Raw genomic sequence first — 17,899 nt, 5'->3', positions numbered from 1 at the left:
CGTCTCCCTCACAAGTGGAACCATTCTCTCTGTCTAACCTAACAAAAGCTTTCACAAACTCATAAGTCCTCTATCAAGTAACACCATACTAATTTTTTTTTTTCGAGAGAATCAGTTTGGTCTTTCCTGAAAGCTACAATCACTTATTTCTGGTATCATCCTTGTAAATCTATTTTTGCAGTTTCTCCTGGGCACCTGTATCCTTTTCATGATTAAAAGACATGAACTCTTCATAATAGAAATGTGATCCAACCTTGCTTCTGCAGATGTTGAAATAGCTTCATCACCTTTCAATCTGTCCCTCCAGAAAACAACCCCAGTATCATATTGCAATCTTAATAACCTGCATCTATATCTCTAAATCCTCCAGCCTTTTTGTCCCATGTAGATCCTCATTTTCCAATAAAACATGTTGCTCTTATCATTCTACCAACATGCTTAACCTCAAATGTGTTTATATTTAAATTAATTGTGGCAAGCATGCATCTATTCAATATGTTTACTATTCCAGAATCAAGAACCACTTTGAATCTCTACTTTTATGAACATACCCTCCCCCTCACCATCATTGTTCCCTCCCCCTGCTTCCCTGGTATTAGGTAACTGCATTTGTCTTTATTGAGCTGGACAGAACTGCATATCAAAACAAGCTGTCATGAGGACTGATTCCTCACTCTTTGTCACATAGCCTACTGTGACTCATACAAATGACCAATAGTGGCCACTCAAATGAGAGGTTGGAAGAAAGGGGCGGCATGGTGGTTAGCACTGCTGCCTCACAGCACCAGAGACATAGGTTCAATTCTTGCCTCAGGCAAAATGTCTGTGTGGAGTTTGCACATTCTCCCCGTGTCTGTGTGGGTTTCCTCCGGGTGCTCCAGTTTCCTCCCACAGTCCAAAAGTGTGCAGGTTAGGTGAATTGAACGTACTAAAGTGCCTGTAGTGTTAGGTGAAGGTGTCTGGGTGGGTTGCTCTTCGGAGGGTGAGTGTGGACTTGTTGGGCCATAGGGCTTGTTTCCATGCTGTAAGTAATCTAATCTAATATCCAGCAGAGGGAATCTAAATTTTTGGGAATGTGGCGAAAGCATGTCACATCAGTGACACTGAAGCCTCTCTTCAATTTTCTTACTGAAGTTAAAGAGTAATAAAAGATAAACTCATTGTAAGGCTGTTATTTTCACAAGAGAGAATGCTGATGGTTGAACCTGAGGGTTAGCACACCTCAGGTGAGGGAAAAGGTTGAGAAGGAAAGTTCTTCATGATAACCTCAGCCATTGCAGGAATTGAACCCACACTGCTGGCATCACTATGCATTACAAACCAGCTGTCTAGCCAACTGAGCTGACCAACCTCCAATTGTTGAAGAACCTTCTCTTCAATATGCAACAATTGCTGAAAGCATTAAAAAAGGACAGCAAAATGTTACAAAATTCAAATTTTAAAAATTAATGACTGTTGCTCTAAAGTTTTGTAGTTCTGTAAAGATTGAATTAAGACCATAAAACTGTAAGAGATAAGAACAAGAGTATGCTTTGAGCCTGTGCCACCATTCCGTAGGATTATGGCTGATCCAACAGTCCTTCTATCCATTTTCTTGCCATTTCCCCGTCACCCTTGATTCCCCAAATGATCAAAATTCTATCTATTTCAGCTCTAGATATACACAAGGTCTCTTCCCCCATAGTTTCTGTGGCAAGGAATTCCAAAGACACTCAACCTTAGGAGAGAAGGAATACCTCCTCATTTCAGTTTTAGTGCATCCCTTTATTCTGAGACTAAGCCCTCTAGTCCGAGACACTCTCATCAGGGGAAACATCCTCTCAGGGTTTACCTTATCAAGCCCCTTAACAATTCTATATGTTTCAATGAGATTGCCTCTCATCTTTTAAACTCCAAAGAGTAGTGTCCCAACTGTTTAGCCTTTGGTCATAAGACAGTCCCTCCAAATTAGGGATCATCTGAGTCAACCTTGTTTGAACTGTCTCCAACAAAATGATATATTTTCTTAAATAAGGGGACCAAAACTGATCTCACTATTCCAGATGCGGTCTCACCAGCACCTTGTACAGTTGCAGTAAGAGTTCCTACTTTTATATTCCAACCACTTTAAAATAAGGGCAAACATTCCATTACCCTTCTTGATTACCGACCCCAACTCTGTGCTAGCTTTTTGTATTTCTTGGAAAGGTACCCCCAAGACCCTTTGTGTTGCAGCTTTCTGCAGTTTTTCTCCACTTAAATAATACTGTCTATTGTTTGCCCTTCGAAAATTCACAACACATTTTTCTACATTATACTTCATTTGCCAACATTTTGCCCACTTACTTACCCTTTTCTTTCATTCATTCATGGGACTTGGGAATCACTGGCTAGCCAGCATTTATTGCTCTCCTGAATTCACGTTGAGAAGGTCATAATGAACTGCCTTGAACCGCTGCAGTCAATGTGCTATAGATTGACACAAAATGCAATGGGAGGAAACATAGGAATTTGATCCAAATACACTGAAGGAAAGATGATATATTTCCAAGTCAGGATGGGTAACTTGGAGGAGAGGTTGCAGGTGGTAGTGTTCCCATGTACCTGTTGTCCTAGTCCATCTAGATGGAAATGCTCTTGGCATTGGAAAGTGGTGTCTAAGGGTCTTTGACAAATTCTGCAGTGATCTTGTAGATAGTGCACACTGATGTGACTGAATGTCAGTGATGGAGGGAATGGATCTTTGTGACTGTGGTGTCAATCAGACTGATTACTTTGTTCTGGATGGTGTCAGGCCTCAAGCCTGCATTCATCTGGTCAAGTGAGACGTATTCATTACAATTTGGCTTGTGCCCTGTAGATGATGTATGGAATTTGGGGAGTTAGGAGGTGAGCTACTCACTTGACTCTGAACTGTCTTTGTTGTGATTGTATTTATATGGTGAGTCCACTTGAGTTTCTGGCCAATGCTAACCCCTAGGATGTTGATAGTGGGGAAATTAACATCGTTGAATGTCAAGGAGCAGTGGTTAGATTGTCCCTTATTGGATAAGGTTATTGTCTAACATTTATGAGTCACAAATGTTATTTGCCTCTTGTAAACCGAAGCTTGGATGTTATTCAGGTCTTGCTGCATTTGAACAAGGATTGCTTCAGTATCTTAGGATTCATGAATGGCGCTAAATGTCATGTGATCAGCGGTGAACATCCTAACTCTGACCTTATGGTGGAGGGAAGATCATTAATAAAGCAGCTGAAGATGGTTAGTCCTGAGGAACTTCTGTACAGAGTTCATTATCAATATCTCTCTGCAAACGTTTTGTATATCTCGGAAAACTTGTCTTTCTGCCTAATTTTGTCTGCAAATGTGGTTACAGAACATTTGTTTCTAAGCAATTAATGTGTACTGTATATTATGTTCCCAGCATTAATCCCTGTGGAACCCCACTGGTTACAAGTTGCCAACCTGAAAAAGAGCCCTATATCCCCACTTGCTATTTCCTGCTAATTCTCTATCCATGCCAAAATAATATCTCAAACACTGTGGGCTCTTGTATTATGACTTAACCTTTTGTGATATACCTTACTGAATGCTTTCTGGAAGTCCAAATATAACATGTCCACTGGTTCCTCTCTATCCATGCTGGTTGAGGATTCTTCAAAAAACTCAATTAAATGTTTTTCCTTTTGTAAAACTATGCTGACAGTGCTTGATTAGATTACGATTTTCCAAATGTTCTGGTATTATTTCCTTAACAATTGATTCCATTAATAAATGTTAGGCTAATTGGCACTTTTACCTCTCTCTCTTTTTGAATTAAATTAGAAGATTGGATTTCATGGAGGAGAAAGAGCACTTTAAGCTGCCATAAGAGAAAGGATCATTTTCAAATTAATCTTGTTCTGACCAACCAAGGCGAGATATGAATAAAGAAGGGGAACCTGGTAATACCTCCTCCTCCTGGGAGCTTGTCAGTTTAGGGTATCTCATCGAGATTCACAATATATGAGGGAACCTCACCCTGGGACTGCTGTAACATTGAGGTGAGTTACTTGCCTCAAAATCCTTGACCTCTGACCTGCTTTTATTTCCACTGTACTTATATGCTTGGTCCCATTCAACTTCTGGTCAATGGTAACACCAATGATGTTGATAGATGATATCCATTCCCTTTTCTGTCACATTCTTGCAGACAGACAGAAGCATCATAGTTGATGTTGTATATAGAGATATATATTAAATATATGGATTTCCAAGAACCTTTGATAAAGAACCCCTAAACAAATTTGTTAGCAAAACTGATGCCTGTAAAATAAAATGAATGATTGACCATTTCGGGAAGCAGCTAGGATTATTACATTTTTGTTGTGAACCATGGAGTAGTGAGATTGGAGAAAGACAGCACATTCTCATCTCAGTCACAATACTACACAGTGCTCTCAGCTACTATCCATATTCATCTGGAGCTAACAATTTTACTTCTCTGAGATCATGTTCTTCCCAAGAGACTGCAGAGACTGGCAGCTGAGGGTATTGGGCACAGCTCCAGACAATGCACATGTAAAAACCCATGGAGATCTGTGTCCTTCAAGGATGGCTATAATGGAAGTAGACACAATCTGAAGCCTTAGCAGATAAAATCATACCAGAATGTTATAGAACAAAATGCTGGAATGCCCTTCAGGGATTTCAATCTTCAACTTTCATTCATCTTTCCTATCTTGCCACTGTACTTAGCTTGAGGAACTCTGCTGACTGTTATTGCAATTCACCTCAGATGACATTGGTGGATGTCTTCTGGCTGTGCAAGATGTTGACAGCTCTTGCCCCTACCCAGGTTCTCCTGCAGATGCAGGTACAAGCCCCTTGGCTGAACTTGATAGAGGCAAAGGGGAAACTAGATGACTGGATGTTGAGAAACAGGGCAGCTCTGGAGTGAACTGATATGACAATCCCTAGGGTCTCTATGGCAGCTGTCATAGATTTTTATATTTTCTATTTTTGCATCTTCATAATTCCATAAAACTGTTCATGGAGGCAGTCACATACTGGCAAGCCAGAGACAGAACGTCAAAGTAAACTTTTACTCCAGACTGGATTATTTGTGGCAGGTGTACCAGACAGCTCACTGCCTGCCTATGCACCCCCATCAGCTCAGACACACCAGATACCATATGCCTGGTGCTGCTCCTGGCTCTCTCTACATTAGACTTAAAATACAATGATCAAGTAACTAGTTTCCTGTTACAAAAAAAACTATTGACTTATTATGAAAAACACTCAAAAAAGATGCTAAACCATTTAACTCATACAGTTTATAACACAAAAATATAAATGTTCACATTCTCCACATAACCCAAAATACTCAGACAAATGGACACATACACACAGGTTAAAGGTAAAATATGGATTTCTATCTTCAGAGATTTGTTTTGTGAGGCAAACACTTTTGGGCAGTAAGACTTTGTTCTTAAGGGTGAAGAATTTGAGGTTCTCAATGGCAGTTGGTCTGACATGCTGGTCATGAAACACAGTCAGAGGTCGAACTGTAAAACCTGTGCCCACACCTCCTCCCTCACCTCTATCCAAGGCCCTAAAGGAGCCTTCCACATCCATCAAAGTTTTACTTGCACATCCACTAATATAATTTATTGTATCCGTTGCTCCCGATGCGGTCTCCTCTACATTGGGGAGACTGGGCGCCTCCTAACAGAGCGCTTTAGGGAACATCTCCGGGACACCCGCACCAATCAACCCTGTGGCCCAACATTTCAACTCCCCCTCCCACTCTGCCGAGGACATGGAGGTCCTGGGCCTCCTTCACCGCCGCTCCCTCACCACCAGACGCCTGGAGGAGGAACGCCTCATCTTCCGCCTCAGAACACTTCACCCCCAGGGTATCAATGCGGACTTCAATAGTTTCCTCATTTCCCCTTCCCCCACCTCACCCTAGTTCTAAACTTCCAGCTCAGTAACTGTCCCCATGACTTGTCCGAACTTGTCCGATCTGCCTATCTTCTTTTCCACCTATTCACTCCACCCTCTCCTCCTTGACTTATCACCTTCATCCCCTCCCCCACTCACCCATTGTACTCTATGCTACTTTCTCCCCACCCCCACCCTCCTCTAGCTTATTCTCCACACTTCAGGCTCACTGCCTTTATTCCTGATGAAGGGCTTTTGCCCGAAACGTCGATTTCGAAGCTACTTGGATGCTGCCTGAACTGCTGTGCTCTTCCAGCACCACAAATCCAGTTTCTAAGATCTTTGCCAATGTAGTTTTCTCAGGAAAATCAGCATTGAGGATTTTATTCCAGACTTCTCTTCCAATCAATGAAGGTTCATTAAGACCTGGGCATAGGCATCACACCAAACCCACAACAAAGGGCGTTTCAGAAAGAGGACAGCTGGGCTAAGAAGTTCTTTTCCTTCCTCAGGCTAGTAACCAACTGAAAAACCCAAACAATTCCCAAAATAAAAGCTACAATTTGATAGTCATAAGCCAAGACATTTGCAGTAATGGGCAGTTTTCACAAGACATGTGGCCCTCAATAAATGCCATGTTAAAAGAAAAGTTTCACTGTGCTGTCACTACTACTTAAAAAAAAAGTATCCACAATCCCTCAAACTCCAGTCCACAAAAATTATTAGATTTTAACCAAACCATCAATTTCTCTCGTCATCCAGTATTCCCTACACCCACCAGCCTATCCTTTCACCCTAACAGGAATATACTTTCTCTGGATTCTCGTTATCTCATTTCTGAAGGCTTCCCATTTTCCAGCCGTCCCTTTACCTGTGAACAGCTGCAGCCAATCAGCTTCTGAAAGTTTTTTGCCTAATACCATCAAAATTAGCCTTCCTCCAATTTAGAACTTCAACTTTTAGATCTGGACTATCCTTTTCCATCACTGTTTTAAAACGAATAGAATTATGGGTCATGGTCCCAAAGTGCTCCCCCACTGATACTTCAGTGATCTGCCCTGCCTTATTTCCCAAGAGTAGGTCAAGTTTTGCACCTTCTCTAGTAGGTACATCCACATACTGAATCAGAACATTTTCTTGTACACTCTGAATAAATTCATCTCCATCTAAACCCTTAACACTATCGTAGTCCCAGTCTGTGTTTGGAAAGTTAAAATCTCCTACCATAACCACCCTATTATACTTACAGAAAACTGAAATCTCCTTTCAAATGTGTTTCTCAATTTCCAGCTGACTATTATGGAGTCTTAACACAATCCATTTCTGTAATTGCTATGATATCCCAGTCCCATGTTCCTAACCATGTCCTGAGTTCATCTGCCTTCCCTGTAGGCCTCTTGCATTGAAATAAATGCAGTTTAATTTATCAGTCCTACCTTGTTCTTTGCGTTGTCCCTGCGACTGTTTAGCTTGCTTCTTTTCACAACTGTACCAGTCTCAGATTGATCTCTTTCCTCAGTATCTCCCAGGGTCCCACCCACTCTCCTTACTGGTTCAAAAGTCCCCTTCCGATTTAGGTGCAATCTATCCTTCTTATACAGGTCACTTCTACCCCAGAAGAGATTTCAATGATCCAAAAATGCAAATCCTTCTCTCAACACTTTAGATACCTCCTCTTGATTGATTTTTATCCCGTATAATGTCATTTTGTAGCAATTTTTATTTTCATCTTGTATCTTTACTAACCATTGGCAACTGATCTTATCATTATATTCCTTGGAAACCAATTTTTATTCACAATCTCAGAAAGGGTATGAAAAAAAATCATAAGAAAATTGAAGAGAATATAAAATGGCCTTAATTTCATTCTCTCCTATTTATGCTTTTTTCCAAATTTAAATTCAGCACTGTAGTTTCAAGTTGTTCCCCAAATGATGCACCTTACTTTTCATCTTAGCAAAATTTAATGACAATTTTGGATATTTTCAAACTGAATCAAAAAGGAACTATTGAATGGTGGCATCCAAATTCAACAAGAAAATGAGGCATACGGCATATCTGGGAAATGAATGTGTTTTCACGCTTTTTTTTCAGCAACAATCAGCAATGTTAAAATTGTCTTGGCGGAGTAGTTGTATTTGCTTTGGAAGCAAATGATGTCTGTGCCAAGCTTTTTAAACTAAATATTGACAACACTGAAACTTTGGCAAAGGAAATTATCTGCAGGCTTTTTTTATACACAGTGTGTCAGATTGCTTTTAGATGTAATTGTCAGTAAATTTGTGTTTCTGATGGAAAGAAAATGAAAACAAAAATGCATTGCTTTAGTATAATGCTGCTAATCAAGTTTAGTACCATGGTTAGTGCAAATAATTGGAATTGGAGTCTTGATTGTCAACCAGTATCAACATCACAGTCTTATTTATGCATGTGAGTCAACCCTTAATGAACAAAAGCTGCATAATTGTGCAATCTAATCACTAGTGTTATTTTAAAAATTATTTCTGATCAACCAGTTCAGAGATGTTATCTCTGGAGCAGATAGGATTTGGACACTATCATTCTGGTCCAGAGCTAGGGACAATACCACCGCACCACAGGAGCCCAGTTATCAGTTTTTATGCTTTTAAAAACCTATTTTTCTCATCAACCTGTTCAGATATCAGTTTTTATAACTACTGTTTAAATTGGTTTAATAATATTCACATGGAAATTTCTCTAAGATTGTTTGATTGCCTACTACAGATTGACCATGTGGTAACATTATTAGTTCTAGTATGATAAGCTTCTTGGAGAGTAAATGGTCCTTCAGCACTTTATAACTAGTTTTTCCCATGGGGTTTTGGGTATTTTCCCTCACCTACCTACTCAAAGGCATTATTGCACACCTCTGGAACAGATAGGACTTGAATCCAAGCCTCTTGGCCCAGGGGTAGGCAAACTACCACTGTTCCAAAAGAAGGTCTTCAGTTTTCAAAACTATCTTTCCAATTGGTCTAATAATAGTTGCATAGAAATATCTGTAAAGTTGTTTAATTGCTTACTACAGGTTGATCATCTGGGTAGTTTATTCGTTCTAGTATAATAAGCCTGTTCTCCAGATTGATGTTTGTATGGACCTCAATCAAGTTTTCACTATCTCTGACAGGAAATCACATCAGTTCATTCATTAAAAAGCCCAAAAAAGAGATGAGCACTCTACAGCTTTACAAATTAGTCAGTGCTGATGTTTCGCAGTTTGACTCGATGGTCTCCACACAAAGCTGCTGGAAAAAATAGTTCCTCAAAGCATAAGCTTTTGAGATATCAAAAAAGAAATCACAATTATAATATACTTCAACAGATTTTGCTACCTTCCAATCTAAGTTTAATTGCTATTCTTGGTCTGCAGATCCAACAATCCTGAGACCACTGTAAATTATAACTCTTCATGCAAAGTAATTACGTTGTGCTAAAATGTTTTTGCAAAAATAATTTTTCCATTGCAAATAAATTATGTAGAGCAGAAGCTGATTGGCATTGACTTATTTGATTCTCTTCTTAAGCATGTTAGGGCAAATTTAATTAGCTACCATTATCAATGCAACTTTTAAAGAAGGAATATGAACATGTTGAGCAAGTTAAGATATTTTAAAGAATAGAATTCTCATGGTTTTCAATGAGGCACACAATTCCAAGGAACTGTTACAACTCAGAGCCTCAGTCAATAACACCATTTCATGACAGATGAGAAAAATAAAATGCAGAGTTTATTACAATTCCTGAAGTTTGCTGCATTGCTTTAATGGGGTTGAAGAATTTTCCAGAGGTTATCATTGATTAGCCACAGACCTTTTGCTTCTCTGAGCTTGGCAGAAAATAGCATTATGTCTGGAAGGACTGGACTTGATGGGCTGGTTATACTTTTCAGTTTTATTTGCAAGGGGCCTTCTTTTGCAATTATCTGTTCCAAAACTTTTCAATCTGGATGATTTTTCCACACTTCTCACTACCTCTCATTTATATTTCTATCACTTAATCTTGAAGTGAGCTCTACCCATACTGTTGCCGTTTGAGTACTTCTCAAGTACAATCAATCCAAGATATGTCATCAAATAGCACTACATCAATGAGGAAGAAAACAATTAACCTTATGTTTACTGCAAATTGCTTCATTTCATCTGTAAAAAGTCAGTAAATTACCAACCTATCTTTTATCTCCCAGGTGTCCATCAAAATTCAGCAACCATTAGACCATTTATTTACTAAAACAAGAGCATTGTCAGCTATCCAAGCATATATTTTCAGTGCATTTTTTTAAAAAAAGTGCTATTTACATGAAGCTATTGTTGCATTAGTCTTCATCAAACATTCTGAATTTTCTTATAATTGTTGAAAAAATGCAGTATTATTTTAGAGGCAATAGCAGTCAATAAATTAAAATTTAGTCCTAATATTTTTCAGATGTAATGATTCATTGCTGCAATAAACCACTGTGTAACATGCTAGTCACACAGCCCTTTCAGAAATGCAATAGTTCACTGCTTTAGTTGGATAATAAAATCAGTTTAAAAATACAGCGCATATGCTTCAGTAAAAGTATTGCCAAGGTCAAATGTAGGTGTTTCTCTGAATGCAGCGTAATTATTTTACTCCAATAAACTTTTATTTCAGTGGATCTTTAAACAAATGCAATGAACTAGAAATATCAAAATTACAATTTTATGTTACACAAAGATATACTCAACAAATGTTGTTAACCCTTTTCATTTCCTATGCGAGACTGAGTTTAAACAGTTTTCTTTTAAGTTTTTCTGAACGATGGCCTTTTTGTTTGAGAAGCCCCGAGAGTCTTGTCCTAACTGTATATACAACGGATGCTTCCCTGAGGGTGAAGCTGATAGTATGTGGAGGGTACAATCAACGTATCTGAGAATGAATAAGGCACATCAAATTGTACTCTCACCTGATCCTCTTCACCGCCACCCTCTTCATCATATTTCAGAATATTGTCCCTGACATCGTCCTCTGGGTCAATCAGAAGTTGCTTTGTCTGTCGCTCCTTATCTCTGCGTTTCATCCACACCACAAACAGCAAGACCAAGACTGAAAAAAGTTACAAGTATGTCATTATGTTATCAGCATGATAAAGATAGCAATTTAGCAATTTCCTTCTCACTGTAATACTTACTTAACAAAATGATGATGCATATAAGGATTGCAATAATGGCTCCTGTGCCCAATCCAGCGGCTGCAATAGCACCAATAGCTGTACAATCTCCATGTTCATCACAAGGGCAGACTTTCACTTTAATGACAGAGGTGCTAGATAATGGAGGATTACCAGAATCTGTGATTATGATTGGAACATCGTATACACCAGCGACCAGGAAACCAATCCTCAAACTGAGCTGAGCAGAGTCCCCTGAAGAATACAGAGAGAGAGAGAAAGCAAAAGGAATTCAATACTCCATGAACAATTCAATGAGCTTTTCCTCAATTAAAAAAAAGAAGAGATCATTTCAGCAGTGATCGTAAATCATAAGCAGGACAGATTTACAATTCACACAAACTAGATATAAGGAGAGATCATTCTTCATACAAATGGAAGAAATGACTATAGTCCATGATTACCCACAAGATACTCAATATACTCCAGCTGAGAAACCAATTGTCAGGGTCTCAGTACATCAGTTAATTAGCTCAGGAGTGCTGTGACTGTTATTATTAATGTTGGCCCAGATTCTGGTCTCCAGACAACACTGACTACATGGTAATTGTCCAGGAAGTTTAAACTCCTGATGGGCAATTACCCTGCTTTTGAAACCCTGCAACAAAGTCCCCAAATATATGTTAGAGTTGGAGACTTTGGAAAGTTCCAACTTAGTCAATTGAACAGTGTCTCTGAGGATTAAAGCCTGCTCTCACTCTTGGGTGACTATACAACAGAACTCACATACCCTCACCAATTACTCATAACGTAATAGGGCGAAAACTAACTGGACTGATGCCCAACACAAGACTGTACCTGCTCAACTTAACCTCCTGACATGTGATCCACTCTACTATCTCATCCACAGCTGGCACCCATAACGCCTCCTCACCCAGTGACATGCACTCACATGACCCACATTTGCTATCCTACTCCCTTATCCACTTAACCCATCATTATACCTTTGCAATTACCTACCATGAATTCTACTCTCTCAACTGTTTGTGACCCTACCCCCACACTCACTACCTGCTACCCCAGTATTTCACCCAACTATTAGCTACCTTGCCTCCTTTCACCCACTTGCTACCTTACCATCTTACTCTGTTGACAGCCTTGCCCACTTAGCTTACATACTTACCTTCCATGGGAGTTTGGTAAACAGGGTTTGGACCTTTAAACCCCAGAATTTAGCAGTTACCACTGCAAAAAAGGGGTGTATAGTTAGGCCTCTAGTATTGATCCTGCTACACTTGAAGACTCCAGGGTCAGGTATACTTCATGTTTTTCAAGAAGCCTGCATCAGAGCAGGGTAAGTGAAAGGAAGCAAAGTGACAATCTAACTGTGATTGCCACTTCTCGGAAGATTCAGCTCAATATTTCAAACTCAAACACATTATCATTCCACAGGGCAAAGAAAAGGTTTATTTGTACAGAATATCTGATTATTTATTTAATCTATTACCAACATTTATTCTGCAATAATAATTTTATGTATTAATGTATGCACATTTCATTACTCATGTAATGGATTTTCCTTGCACCACAAAACACGTATCCTATGACATTGCATTGAGGGGAAATATCTATTTTGTATAAAAGTATCATAATGCCAAATTAACAAATGTTTAACATATAGATAAGCAACTTTAATTTCATGTCTATTAAATTGTATCATATTTAAACGGGCATTTATATATTCTATTAGCATACAACATTAAGGCTGTCTTTCTGAGTACTTGGACACTCAAACTCATTTAAAAACTAAGCTTTATCAAGTCGTATTTGCAAACATTTTTCAAACACATGTTCTTTTCAGAGTATTCTATCCAAATAGAATGAAATGATTAGAAAACGTTCAAGTTACCTAAACTAGTGTGGACAATGTCTTCTCTTATTCCCACCATACATCCTTGAAGATTTTACAGTATCTTTCAAAATGTATATTTACATAGAATACTCTGAAAAGAACATGTGCTTGAATTATTTTTGCAAATACTACTTGATAAAGCTTAGTTTTCAAGAGTTTGAGTGTTCAAATGGACTTGTACTCAGAAAGACAGCCTTAATGTTATATGCTAATAGAATATATAAATGCCCATTTTATTATGTGTACAAAGGATTTTCTCTGTATCACAAAACACATGTCCAATGACTTTACATTGAGGGGAAATATTTCTATTGTTTAAAAACATGATTAACAAATGTTTAACATATAGACGAGCAGCTTAAAGTTAGTACCAAAAAAGTAATTGAGAATTCATTTTTTAAACTTACAGTATTTGCATTTTGAACTCCTCAGGTGGTTTAAGGGCATATTTGGGCAAAACAAATCTTTATTTAATAGGTTATTATTAGTACAGCCAATTTGTTAATGTTATCTTGATTGCGATGCTAAAGGCTTGTTACTTTCCTCCCAAACCAGTCAGCAAAACAAAATAAACTGCAAGTGAAACTGTAAAAATGGATCAGCTGATTTTATAACCAGAGGACCTGTTGTGCAGAACACAAAATGACATGTCTATGGTCATCGAGTAATGAACTGCAAGCTGTGGCAGCTACCTTGCTTGTTTGATCATGCTGGAACATTGAGCCTGATATTAGTATTCCAAAGAGTAGTAACTCACAAGAATGATTAGATCTCTTCATGTTTCTCAGACTTTTTTGGACATCTTATCTCGACAGTTATTAACACATTCATAACATTTGAGATTGCATCAGAAACTAGTATTCCAGACACTTTATAATAATAATGTTTAACCTATGGCTTATTGATGCAAATGCACTTGTGTTAAACACTCTTACATTTTGGGAATACTCACTTCAAATTTAATTATAACCACATACAACATCATTGATTTCCTTATGTCTTTCTGAATAATTTAAAAAATGTAATACAAGCAGATATTGTTTATTCAAATCAATATGTATAAATAACATAAAGAACATTATTTTGTTCTGTATCTGTGAAATAAAATGTAAACAATTTAACTCAACAGTAAAATAACACCAAGAATATGAAGATATATGTGTATTGGGATCATTTAGAACAGAAGAAAATAAAACTCACCACAAGCAGTCTTTCTTTGGCAAAGAAAAAGATCCTACAGAATCATTACAGACACTTGATACATACAGTTCATTACAGCTACCAGAACCAGATTAAAAAATTACTGTGGACAAAATTTCAATCTTGATTATGGCTTTTCAAACACTGAAACCTCAGATTTTGACTTTAGACTCTTTCTTATTGTCTCTGACCTGTTCTTTGTTTGTCACCAAGATTGTGTCATCCAAACTTTGACATGTCCATGCAAACTGAAATCTCTCTGTTTCCAATCATACACATAATTTAACAGTCAGTCCCATCCCAAACCTACTATGGTCCTGTCCTTCCTTCTCATTAACCTCTGCTTCAAGCCACCCATTTCAGGTACTCCTTGAGATAAAGTCAGGTATCTCTCTCTGTTCTGTAAAGTGTCTGTCAAGGTAAACAATCCTGCCTTCAGTCAAGCAGACACTAGCTTAACCATTCTGTTCTCTTCCTTCATCCAACAGCCTTTTATATGATCAAGGTGTTGAGAAATTAATGAATAAATCAACTCTCACCCTTCTCTTTAAAGCAGCATACTTTAATTCACTCCAGTCTCCCCACCTGTATTTGAGAATGTCCATTTTCTATTGTCTCCCCAAACCCTAACCAGGACACTGGTTGAGATCCTCTCTTCTCATTCCCCTTGTCTGTTGCACTAAAAAATTCAACAATAATTATTTCATGTAGTTCATCATCTGTCCTCTTGAGTCTATTTGCCACACAGATGGTTTAATCATTCGTCAGTAGACTTGCTCCAGTACACATGAGCACTAAAATAAAACAAAGAACTGTGGATGCTTGAAATCTGAAACAAAATCAGAAATTGCTGGAGAAACTTAATAGATCGGCAGCATCTATAGAGAGAAAATGGAATTAATGTTTCAAGACAGATAAGTGAAGTTCTGAAGAGGGGTCACTGAACTTGAAATATTATTGCTGTCTTTCTCTCTACAGATGTTGCTGAGACTTGCTGTGTTTCTCCAGAAATTTCCGCTTGTATTACACTCGAGCACTAGTGGGTCTGTCAAAGATATTCACTACATTATGTCCTTGTAAGCAACAATAATACCAGTTTTGTTTCTCCATTACTTGTGCCTCCTTAAACTTCCCTTCCCTTCCTGCTGCCACACTGATTGCGAACAGTTGGTGAAGTTCTTTCGCACACTATGGTTGACATCATCCATTCAGCTGTCATTGCTGCATCACTTCTTTCCCTTAATCACCAAGTCACAATTCCGTATCTGCTCACCCTGAACTTGTCTCACTCTCTAGATTCTTACTCATCTCTTCAAATATCTTCTCATCTTGTCCAGGAAACCTATTCTTTGGACCTCATTCTCACTAAACTATTGACACCCAACTTTCCTTTTTAGCTTCTCTGATTACTAATATTTTGAAGATTTTGGCTGACTCATACTGTTACAATTGCCTTATGTCATTTTCCATAAATTTTAGAGGTAAAGCTTTTTAGTTTTAGAAATGTAGCTTTAAATCTAAGTTCAATGGGATAAACAAGACACAGGTCAGCCCATCAGATGATAAATTCTCAACTTGTCTGGATAGGTGCAACTCCAACAACTCAATCATCAAAACTTACAAATTCATTACCTTTACTTCCTAGAAGGGCAATGACAATATATTCATGGGAGAACCCAACTTGCAAGTTCTCCTCCAAGTGTCATTGCCATGGATCATGACCCCAGATCATCAATGGATATATAAAACTTTAATTACCATAAGTGTTTTTATTTTATAATGAGGCACTTGGCTAAATGTTGACTGCAGTGGTTGTCTGGAGAGAGAAGGGCTCTGGGAACTCAGATCTGGCAAGGTGTCAAAGAATCTTCTAAGAGAGAACCCATATTACAAACTGAATTTATAATCTCCTGTGATTATCTCAGAAAGTGAACATAGTAGTAAAAAAAACAAAAGCAATGTTGGCAAGAGACATATATGCATTTACCCCCTTTCAGTAAAACACAGGTACAGGGACCAAAAACAGCTTCAACCCTAGTTTCTGTGTGTTACAGGACTGACATCCCCACGTGTGGACCATTGTGATCCAGTTTGAGGACAGTAATTTCAATCCTCCAGACTGATGGTGAAGTAAAGGGAACAAACTCTCCCTCACTCAGCTTGCTGTCAGTCAGCCACTGCAGAAAGGAGAAAGTGAGGACTGCAGATGCTGGAGATCAGACTCAGAGAGAGTGGTGCTGGAAAAGCACAGCCAGTCAGGCAGCATCTGAGGAGCCGGAGAATCAACATTTTGGGCATAAGCCCTTCATCAGGAATGGCTGAAAGGAATCAGGACCAAAGTGTGTCAAACAATTCACAAAGCCAAGAATTTAGAAAAACGACTATAGAACTACCAACGAATATGCTACTGGTAACATCCACTGCAAAAGTAGAAACATTCAATGATCTGCTCTTCACAAACAGTTCCATAAAGCTTGTTTGAAAGAAAAGTCAGTTTTTAGTCTCACCTCTTATTTCTAATCAATGTGTATTTGTGTTGCCTTGCTATTTCTTCTTGCATTTAGTAATCAATAAATTCACTCTTTTTGTTAATTCAAGAAAGCCTGGTTCAACTGGCTCCTTTTAAACCTTAAATTAATTGGACCGTGGGAGAAAGGTATCCACAAGGAAACAGTCATTCTAAAATTAATCTTGTTGTGGGGTGGGTAAGTAACCAAGGGGAGCTAGTTCATCCGTCCTCAATTAAAAGCTTAACAGTTTGACGTCTCCTCTAAGGAACGGTACAACATTGGGTAATCTCATCTGGGCACTAGTTGTGCCAATATGCCATGGAAATACATTTCTATTCCTTCCTGTTGCTGTTCTGGAACTCCCTCCCTAACAGCACTGTGCACACACATATATTTTATGGACTGCAGCTGCTGAAGATGGCAGCTCAAGGGCAATTAGGAATGAACAATAAATTCTGTCTTAGCCAGCGACTCTGACATATGAATGAATATAAAAACAAGACTAGCAAGTCACACAGGCTTAACATAATTACAATTCAAAAGGCAACTTGCGTAAAACGGTGACAGCCATAAATACTACATAGGCTGACTTAGTTAAGGAGAAAGTGAGGACTGCAGATGCTGGAGATCAGAGCTGAAAATGTGTTGCTGGAAAAGCGCAGCAGGTCAGGCAGCATCCAAGAAGCAAGAGAATCGACGTTTCGGGCATGAACCCTTCTTCAGGGCTCATGCCCAAAACGTCGATTCTCCTGCTCCTTGGATGCTGCCTGACCTGCTGCGCTTTTCCAGCAACACATTTTCAGCTCTGACTTAGTTAAAGAGTTATAACATGACATCTACATTTACTCCAGTAAATTTTATGTTAGTTATGTAGTTTCCCAGCATTACAAGAAACTAAAAAATAGCTGTAAATTCCTAATACTCCAACAGACCATGTGTGTCACGTTGCCATGGAAATGTGTGAAGATGGGCAAGTTTATTTGCTTTGAGCTTATCTCTGTGGCTTCAGTTAGAGCATAGCCAGCAGACAAGAACTGTTTGCTGGTTGGAAAGCAGGTAAGTGACTGTGTCAGCTTTTGGTCTTTTGTAGTGGCTCTACAGAACTCAAGAGATGAAGTCAGAACTGAGTTAAGTGCTGAAACAAACATGTGGAGAAACTCAAGAGTTCTGGCAGTACTTGCTGAGTTAATATTTTGAGTCTAGTACTAATACTAGACTTGACC

The 17,899-nt window shown here is 38.6% G+C and overlaps 1 protein-coding gene across 2 annotated transcripts in view; it reads right to left on the bottom strand.

Annotated features, from left to right (window-relative positions):
* LOC140462989 (cadherin-4-like) overlaps positions 1–17,899 on the bottom strand; it is a 656,453-nt gene that overhangs the window by 26,527 nt on the left and 612,027 nt on the right. For both annotated transcript variants that reach the window (XM_072556570.1, XM_072556571.1), the window contains 2 exons: positions 11,076–11,309; positions 10,851–10,990 (listed from right to left, as the gene is read on the bottom strand). In XM_072556570.1, the coding sequence (XP_072412671.1) occupies positions 10,851–10,990; positions 11,076–11,309 (374 nt within the window). The remainder of the gene's footprint in view (positions 1–10,850; positions 10,991–11,075; positions 11,310–17,899) is intronic.

The sequence above is a fragment of the Chiloscyllium punctatum genome, chromosome 37 (genome assembly GCF_047496795.1).
Source record: "Chiloscyllium punctatum isolate Juve2018m chromosome 37, sChiPun1.3, whole genome shotgun sequence".
In the NCBI taxonomy this organism is placed as follows: Eukaryota; Metazoa; Chordata; class Chondrichthyes; order Orectolobiformes; family Hemiscylliidae; genus Chiloscyllium; species Chiloscyllium punctatum.
The sequence above is the reverse complement of the archived record's forward strand: the minus strand, read 5'-3'. Positions and strand labels throughout refer to the sequence as shown.